Source organism: Hyla sarda, chromosome 5 (genome assembly GCF_029499605.1).
Source record: "Hyla sarda isolate aHylSar1 chromosome 5, aHylSar1.hap1, whole genome shotgun sequence".
Lineage (NCBI taxonomy): Eukaryota > Metazoa > Chordata > Amphibia > Anura > Hylidae > Hyla > Hyla sarda.
In genome coordinates this window covers 165780177-165789760 of record NC_079193.1, presented here as the reverse complement: position 1 = coordinate 165789760, position 9584 = coordinate 165780177, and the positions used below count along the sequence as shown (strand labels likewise).

The window sequence follows — 9584 nt, the reverse complement described above, 5'->3', positions numbered from 1 at the left end:
CTCGTCATCAGGTGGACCAGGTACATTATTTCCTAGTCATCAGATGGACCAGGTCCTTTATTTCCTAGTCATCAGATGGACCAGGTACATTATTTCCTAGTCATCAGATGGACCAGGTCCTTTATTTCCTAGTCATCAGATGGACCAGGTACATTATTTCCTAGTCATCAGATGGACCAGGTACATTATTTCCTAGTCATCAGATGGACCAGGTCCTTTATTTCCTAGTCATCAGATGGACCAGGTACATTATTTCCTAGTCATCAGGTGGACCAGGTCCTTTAGCTGCCTAGGATTTAGACTCTACCCTGAGCGCAACACTCTCAGTCCTTCCCAGTGCTGATCGCTGTTAGGGGTTAGAGGTCAAGATTAGGGATAGGGGTTAGGATAAGAGGTTAGGGAGTGAGAGGGAGCAGCAGAAAAGTGTACCCCTGTAGGGAGGGTCACAGTGTTCTTTATTACATACGGTACAGCGTGATGACGCCCCACATCAGAGTTGGCGCCATTCTTGTAATGACACCCATACACTTGCCCCTAGCTGTATAAAACCCTCCATGAAGCGGCGCGCCAGGACGGCCAATGGGTAGAAGAACAGCTATCATCCATGCAGTATTTCACCGTACGGCCGCGCATGCGTACAAGAGCACACTTCCTCCTCCAGTAGCCAATCACAGTTCTTTTCTCAAACACTATGCAGGCCGAGCGGCCGTGAAGGGCGCTGCCATTGGTGGATTCGAGCGCTTTGACCGCCTGTGAGTTGTGCGGCACTTGGCGGGTGTGCACGGACCCGGTATTGTGCTGTGTGGACCCCGGTTGTCGCTGGTCACTACAGGAGGGTATTCATACCGGCCGCTGACAAGGTATGAGAGGCGCCTCACTACAGGAGACCGCGCTGTGAGGTGACAGCCTGGGGATTGGAGTACGGTTCTGTTTGCTCAGTTTTCTGCAGTTCTTAAAGGGGCCTTGTGTTTTCAAACCATTGTGGCTAAAGTAGTTCTGTATGGCGTTATAAACCTGTGCACACCCCGTATGGAAGTGTTATGTAAGCAGATAGGGCTGCATTTGCTAACTATAGGAGTCAGTTGGCAGATATCTTTCTGTATATCAGTATATCGCAGAAAAGAATAAATGTATGGCATAGAGTAAACTACACCTCCTATTCTTCTGTGGAAAAATAACATGCTATACTGGCCTCCTACAGTGCCTGCTGCTGTTCCTGTGATGTCCCATCCCCTCAGGACCTGCCCTTCTCAGCCAATCAGTGGGCGCAGTAGTGACCCGCCTCAGTCGCTGATTGGTTGAGGGGCTCAATTCTTGTGGGGCTGAAATGTCATAGCAAATCAGGAGAAGCATGAGTATACCATGTTTATTATTTTTACACTGTCCCCAGCTGTGAATAAATTTTTTAAGACAACCCCTATAACCTGCCATGAAATGTATTTTTTGTCATGGTGCTGTTAAAGGGGAATGCTGATAAAGTGTAATGGGATGTGCATCTACAGCGCCACTCTGTTTATTTGCTATGGGAGCTGTGGAGATAGCTAAGGATAGGGGACAACATGTATGATCACAGGGGGTCCCTGCGATCACCAGGACGGCGCTGGGGCCTGGGGCTTCCATGATTGTGACATCACTCCACGCCCCCTCCTTTCATGTCTATGGGAGGGGGTGTGACAGCCAGTACACAGCCGTCACGCCCCCTCCTTTCATATCTATTGGGAGGGGGTGTGACAGCCAGTATACAGCCGTCACGCCTCCTCCTATAGAAATGAATGGATGTGGCGTGGCAGCTGTGTTTGCCAGTCATCCGATGACTGAGGTGCCGAGGCAGAGGTCGTGGGGGGTCCCAAGCTGCCAGACCACCGTAATGAGACATGTTATCCCCTATCCAAAGGATAGGGGATAACATGTCTAGCATTAGAGAACCCCTTTAAATATCTATTGGGGCAAGAAGACATTATGGTACCATTTGTTAATAACTGTTTTTGCTTCCGTAATGAAGTGGTGAAACGTCTTCCTCCCATCCCTGTCTCTGCTTGATAGAAAGTCAGCTGGAAGCCAAGCCCTGATTATCAATAAGGGGCTGTTCACATGGCGGAATTCCACCTGAAGTTTAAGCCCGATTCACTTCTATGGGTCTCCGCAGTCCCGTTGACGGAATTCTGCTAGTTGAAAATGTTGAATTGTCGACGAGAGTGCGGAAACACATAGAAGTATATCAGGCTTTACTTCAGGCAGAATTCTGCCATGTGAATAGGCAGGGGATGGAATGGGAGCAAGAAGGTGTTGCAACTCTGTCTGAATGCCTCTTTGAACCAGAGAATAAAAGCATTTTTCTGTGTTATGAAAGCATAGACAGATATATATAAAAGATACCATTGTTTCCTTCTCCTAACCGCTATCCAACAGTGACAGCAGTTCGAAATGGAAATTGCAGTTGACAGATTCCCTTTGAAAACTAACACCTTTAACCCCTTAACGACCACGGACGTAAATGTAGGTTCTGGTTTGGTGGGACTTCGCGCACCAGGACATTTACGTCCTGTATATGACTGTGAGCATCGGAGTGGTGCTTGCGTCATGCACAGCAGGTTCCGGGGACCCGCCGGTAATGGCCGACATCCGCGATCGCGCGGATGTCGGCCATTAACCCCTCAGATGCCGTGATCAATACAGATCGCGGCAGTGCGGTACTCTGAATGGATGATTGGATTGCCCACAGCGCCGCCACAGCGATCCGATCATCCAGCATGGCGGTCGGAGGTCCCCTCACCTGTCTCCGGCCGTCTCCCGGGGTCTTCTGCTCTGGTCTGAGATCGAGCAGACCAGAGCAGAAGATCACCGATAATACTGATCGGTGCTATGTCCTATGCATAGCACTGAACATTATTAGCAATCAAATGATTACTATAGATACTCCCCTATGGGGACATAAAAAGTGTAAAAAAAAAAAAAGTTGAAAAAATAAAATAAAATCCCCTCCCCCAATAAAAATTAAAATTGTCAGTTTTTCCCATTTTACCCCCAAAAAAGCGTAACATTTTTTAAAAAATAAACATATTTGGTATCGCCGCGTGCGTAAATGTCCGAACTATCAAAATATAATGTTAATGATCCCGTATGATGAATGGCGTAAACGTAAAAAAAAGTCCAAAAATGCTGCTTTTTGTCACATTTTATTCCCCTAAAAAATTAATAAAAAATGATCTAAACGTTTTATATATGCAAATGTGGTATCGATAAAAAATACAGATGACGGCGCAAAAAATGAGCCCTCAGACCACCCTATATACGGAAAAATGAAAAAGTTATAGGTGGTCAAAATAGGGCGATTTTAGATTACTGATTTTGTAGAAAAAGTTTTAGATTTTTTATAAGCGGTACAAAAATATAAAAGTATTTAGCCATGGGTATCATTTTAATTGTATTGACCCACAGAATAAAAAACACATGTCATTTTTACTGTAAAGTGTATAGTGTGAAAACAAAACCCTCCAAAATGTGCAAAATTGGGGTTTTCATTTAAATTTCCTCCCTAAAAATTTTTTGGGGGGGTTTGCCGTACATTTTATGGTAAAATGAGGTTTCATTACAAAGTACAATTTGTCACGCAATAAACAAGCCCTTATATGGGTCTGTAGATGGAAATATGAAAGAGTTATGGATTTTAGAAGGCGAGGAGGAAAAAACCAAAACGCTAAAATAAAATTGGCCTAGTCCTTAAAGGGGTACTCCGCCCCTAGACATCTTATCCCCTATCCAAAGGATAGGGGATAAGATGTCAGATAGCCGGGGTTCCGTTGCTGGGGACCCCCTGGATTTACCATGCAGCACCCACCTTTAGCGGCTTCCGGAACCGCTGGAGGTCCTCAGGCTGAGTCCATCTCGACCACGGGCATGGAAGATTGTGACGTGCTGCTTGGTAGATCCAGGGGGTCCCAAGCAGCGGGACCCCGGCGATCTGACATCTTATCCCCTATCCTTTGGATAGGGGATAAGATGTCTAGCGGCGGAGTACCCCTTTTAAGGTTAAAATGGGCTTGGTCCTTAAGGGGTTAATATAACCTTTTAACAGGCATTTTCAAAATTAAATGTCATATATTTTGCCCTTTTTTATTTTTCTTTTAGTTGATGATGGCAAAAGGTGACAATGACCCCTTCTTTGTGAAATTTGTGAAGACTCCAGACAATACAGATTTCTTCTATGAAGCACATGAGGTAAACAAGATAAAATTGGCGATACTACTTGTTTTTGTGTAGAGTGCTCATGGGTGTATTTAGAAAGGACGCCGGCTCCACGAGGCGCAGGATGAACTCAGAAGGAAACCAGGTATGTTCAAAGGAGGTTTATTCCCAAGATGCAACATGTTTCACTGCTTGTTTGCAGCTTCATCAGGCATAACAAGGGGAATATGGGTTACAGCTTTATAGGAACAACAATTAACCCTGTCAGTATAGTGACGGGGTAAGAGAAATTTATAAAAATGTATATTGGTCACAAAAAACCTAATTAAATACATCACATGAAAAATGATACAATGCGACTTGCTGACCCTATGTCTGGCTTCTACCTATTTGTGGGAGGCTCTGGATATTTGACCGGTTTTTCGCATCAGTGCGACTGTTGATATTACGTATACTGTTTCTGCTTTATAATTCTTTTTCCTAGTTACTTCTATTTTTTTGTTTTTTACATTATATATTCTTGTCTTGTATTATGTGCTTGTCCTTTGGACATTTTCTGAACTCATGTATTGCTGACATGTTCATGTGCTGGATATGATATGTGCGCCAATGTTTTTGGTATAAATGTGTCTATTTTTTGTTATAATTCAATATATATATATATATATATATATATATATATATATATATATATATATATATTCTTTTTTTTCATTGTATAATTTTTCATGTGATGTATTGAATTAGTTTTTTTGTGACCAATATACATTTTTATAAATTTGTATAAATTTCTCTTACCCCGTCACTATACCGATTGGGTTAATTGTTGTTCCTATAAAGCTCTAACCCATATGCTAACCCTCCCTTGAACATACCTGGTTTCCTTCTGAGTTCATCCCGAGCCTTGTGGAGCCGGTGTCCTTTCTGAAGCCTCCTTGATCCTACACCATTACCAGCCGGAGGGCAGCGGATGTCTCTGTCATATATGTGCCTACAGAGACATCCGCTGTTGGTACACAACTGCATGGGTTGAGCGGCTTTCATGCCTCTTTTACTGTACCCTTTTATATCTCGTTTCACACACCAAGGAGCACTCTTTTCTCATCCATAGACATTGGTGTATTGGACTTTAGTCCAGAATATATTATTTTGTAGGTAGATATTGGCCTAAGGCATCTTCTTCATGCTTTTATATATTGAAATAACTGCTTTCTTAGTTGACTCTAATAAGGGTATGTTCACACTACAGAATTAGAGAGGAAAATTTCCTCACTTATTTTTCTTGGGACTCGCACCTTTCTGCTCCTGAAACAGAAATAAGCACTGAATAAAAGGAATGTGACACCACATATACTGCCCTGCCCTTGCTTAAAATAGAGCAATATAGCCATGGTTATTCTGCATGCTTACAGTTCTTCGGAGATGGTTGCCTGTGCCACTCCCGTCTCCCCCCTGTAGCCTTGCCTGACCACAGAGCTTGAGCTGTTCCTCAGCAATAACATGGAGCTAAGGCCCATGCGAGATCTCGCTCATGTGTTTTGTCTGTGGGAGTGTCACATCATGGCTTTGCTGCTGAGGGGTGGCTCCTGCTTGGCAGGGCTCCAGGAGGGAATGAGAATTGACCACCCCAGTACACTAAGAAACTGTTAGCATGGTTCATTTACATCACAGATAATCACTATCAGGGATATTTATCAAAACCTGTCCAGAGGAAAAGTTGCTGAGTTGCCCATAGCAACCGATCAGATCTCCTCTTTAATTTTTGACAAGGCCTCTGAAATATGAAAGAAGCACTCTGATTGGTTGCTATGGGCAACTCAGCAACTTTTCCTCTGTGCAGGTTTTGATAAATCTCCCCCTATATGTTTTAGCTGTGCAAGTGACAGGGAAAATTAGGTTTCACTTTCCCTTTAAACAAAGGGACACTGCTTTTGGATTCTGCCGAAAGAATTACCATGTTCATTCTTTCAGAAGGTTATCTCATGTGGTAGAATTTTCCACCACTAAAAACAGGAGGACCCATTTACATTAATGTTAGGTTTGTGCAGTAAATTCTGAGATTTGCCAAGCTTTTGCATGGTGGATTTTAACAGGTACCTCCCCCCCCCCCCCCTTCATCTCAGAGGCAGGCTTTAAGGCATATAGAGGATGCAGGGAAGCATGGCAAGCCGGCTCCCCACCTCCAATGCACAGGGAAGAGCTGTAGCCCAGCAATGGGCATTTTCACCAGTGTTATATATTATATAATTATTTTATTTTTCCCTGAGGCGGTGGTAGTGTGATTTGTGCATTTCTTAGCAGTGCCACGTTGGGGAAAAAAAAACTAAGTAAACTGCATGTTTCATGTATACTCTTTTGCAACATTTCTTTGTTCTGTGCTTTCTAATGCCCTTTTTTGTTATTTGTTGCTCTAGGAAATCAAAGCATTTCAGTCTGATGAATATCTACACTTAATTGATGACAAAGAGGTTCTCAGCCTAAAAGAGAAAGACAAGTCTCTTTACATATGTGATCCATTCACTGGTACTGCTTTTAACCATCTCAAGAAGGTTTGTCAGCTTGTGAGAGCTGTGTAAAATGTTTTCGTGCCAATGTTAATGTAATGTTTTTAAGGTTACCATTCCATTTCACTAAGATATACCATCACTTTATGAACAGTTGAGGACTGACCACTGGGATCCCCACTAATCCTGAGAAAGAAGGGTTTGCAGTTTTTCCCTTGCATAGCAGTCCTGCCAGCTGTACAGCGAGAGATAGCCAGCCCCATTCACGTTAACAGAGCAATTCTGCAGTTCGATGCTGGCAAAGGGAACACAACACTGAATCTGTGGTGTAGTCTCTTTATTATCTAGAAAAGTGGGGTTCTGAGAGGTCAGTAGTGGAATATCCTATGAGGCAGTGATGGCAAACCTTTTTGAGCCCGAGTGCCCAAAGTTCCAGCACAGCAATTAAATCAGAATACCGGGGTTTAAGTTTAGAAAAAACAACTCATGCAGTTGCCATAACTAATTAACATTGATTGGTGCTGTGTGTTTGAGTGGTGCTGTGTGTGGGGGTGATGTGTTTTGAGACTAAGCAGCCCATACAGGTCATGGGTGTGACTATATGAAGGCGGAGCCAAAAAGGGGAGGGGCCACATGTCAATCATAGTTGGTTATAATAGGGTACATAATTAAAAACATTTTTTATACACTATAAAATTAGACAGTTACCAAAAATAACACCCGTATATAAGGAGGAAATATTATCAACATACATATTACCATGATACCGTTACTGAGCAAATCCTGTATACTGGGACCAATAATACCACTATACAAGGTGAAATATTATCACCATACATATTACCATCATACTGTTATGGAGCAAATCCTGTATACTGAGACCAATTTTACCAATATTACCAGATTAGACCTACCCCCCCTCCTCCCTTGGTACGCCACCGTGGCCATCACTTCTATAGGGCATGAGATTGGTATACCCTTTTAAAATGTATTTTTTAATAGTAAATCTGATCTATGGTTCGAATAACAATTGTTGATTTAGCTTGGCTGTCGAATAGTTGGACCCCAGGTGGTTATATTCTGCATGAAACATCAAAGATGTGTTCCCCGTGCTGAATACCCAGTCTTCAACATGGCTATGGCTGATGTCACAATTTCATGCACAAGTCTGGATAAAGAAACCAGGGTAAGTGTCATTGTCAGCAGTTCAAACCTTTCAGTTACTGTGTATAAATACTTTGTTTATTTTAAGGGTCTTTTTTTATTTTTTTTGTGTGTGTTTTACGTTTCACAGTAAAGTGTTTATTTTTTTTTCATTTTAATGATATAGGAAGAAGTTCATCAGTTTGTGCAGTTGATGGGGGGTTGTGTCTACAGGGATCTGAATGTTTCAGTCACCCATTTAATTGCGGGAGAGGTTGGCAGCAAAAAATATCTTGTGGCAGCCAGTTTAAAGAAACCCATTCTTCTGCCTTCATGGGTAAAAGCCCTGTGGGAGAAGTCACAACAGAGGTAAACATCATGACATGACTGTTACATTGAATTATTTTTTTATTTTTTATTATTAAATAACTTTGTTTGTTTGGAAGGATAATAATCTACACAGATGTTGATATGGAGGAATATGTATGTCCCATCTTCCTTGGCTGTACCATCTGTGTGACTGGATTGAGCAGTCTGGATAGAAAGGAAGTTCAAAGGCTTTCTTCTGTTCATGGAGGGCAGTATACTGGTCAGCTCAAAATGAATGAGTCCACACATCTTATTGTGCATGAGGCCAAAGGTACGTGGTATGTGTGTGTGTTTTTATTTACTCTTCGTGTTACTTTTTAGTACCTTGGTTAGCTATTATCAATAGAGAAAACAATTCAAGTATAATATACACTGATTATCTAATTACATTGGGATACATGAAGCCACCCAGGATATCTCATCACGGGGGTGGGAGTGGTTGTGCTTGCTGATCTAAGTTAAAAAAATATCTGCCTTGTAAATGTACCGTATATACTCTAGTATAAGCCGACCCGAATATAAGCCGAGGCCCCTAATTTCATCCCAAAAACCCAGGAAAAGTTATTGACTCAACTATAAGCCTTGGGTGGGAAATACATCATCCCCCCCCCCCTTCATCATCACAATCTGTTAATCCCTTCATCAGTGGTCTTCAACTTTCGGACCTCGAGATGTTGCAAAACTACAACTCACAGCATGCCCGGACATGCTGGGAGTTGTAGTTTTGAAACCTCTGGAGGTCCGCAGGTTGAAGACCACTGCGGCCTTCGTCATCATCCAGACCGCCCTTTTAGTTTTCTACTCACCTCCCCTCGGTGGGAAGGAAGGGTGAGCTGGTCCGGGCCATCTATGCTGCAGGGACCGTCCGGTGGGGAGGGTTAGTCGTTCCGGGCTGTCCATTTTGACCTGGGGGCCCCTCTTCTCCGTACTCCGGGCCTGCCCCGGACTAGTGACGTTGCCTTGACGATGACGCACAGGGACGTTTATGTGCAGGGTGCGAATGAACGTCCCTGTGCGTCGTCGTGAAGGCAACGTCATTAGTCCGTGGCAGGCGCAGAGAAGAGGGCCCCCCTTGGGAGTTGCAGTTTTGCAACATCTGGAGATCTGCAGGTTGAAGACCACTGAGAAGGGATGGACAGGCGGAGAGTTCACTCAAGTATAAGCCGAGGGGGGCCTTTTGAGCAAGAAAAATCGTGCTGAAAAACTCGGCTTATACGAGTATACACAGTATGTTAAAGGAGATATTTGGCCAAAAGTGGTCAGAATAAAAACATATATATTATATGACTCCTCAAGGCATCCCAGCTGATTTTGTTTTAAAATTGGACCCCCATAAACTGTCTGGAGCTGAGAACTCAGAATACTACATAGATCATGAGCCCC

The 9584-nt window shown here is 43.1% G+C and overlaps 1 protein-coding gene across 3 annotated transcripts in view; it reads left to right on the top strand.

Moving 5' to 3' along the window:
* The first annotated feature begins 508 nt into the window (after window positions 1-508).
* The window catches only part of TOPBP1 (DNA topoisomerase II binding protein 1), an 88025-nt gene continuing 78949 nt past the window's right edge, over window positions 509-9584 (top strand). Inside the window, exons 1-6 of one of the 3 annotated variants that reach the window (XM_056520646.1) lie at window positions 509-860; window positions 4129-4218; window positions 6600-6734; window positions 7732-7875; window positions 8020-8201; window positions 8279-8472. In XM_056520646.1, coding sequence (XP_056376621.1) covers window positions 4132-4218; window positions 6600-6734; window positions 7732-7875; window positions 8020-8201; window positions 8279-8472 — 742 coding nt within the window. In that variant the 5' untranslated portion in view covers window positions 509-860; window positions 4129-4131. Of the gene's footprint in view, window positions 900-4128; window positions 4219-5734; window positions 5831-6599; window positions 6735-7731; window positions 7876-8019; window positions 8202-8278; window positions 8473-9584 lie in introns of those variants that run through there. The other 2 variants (XM_056520647.1, XM_056520648.1) reach the window with 2 other exon arrangements.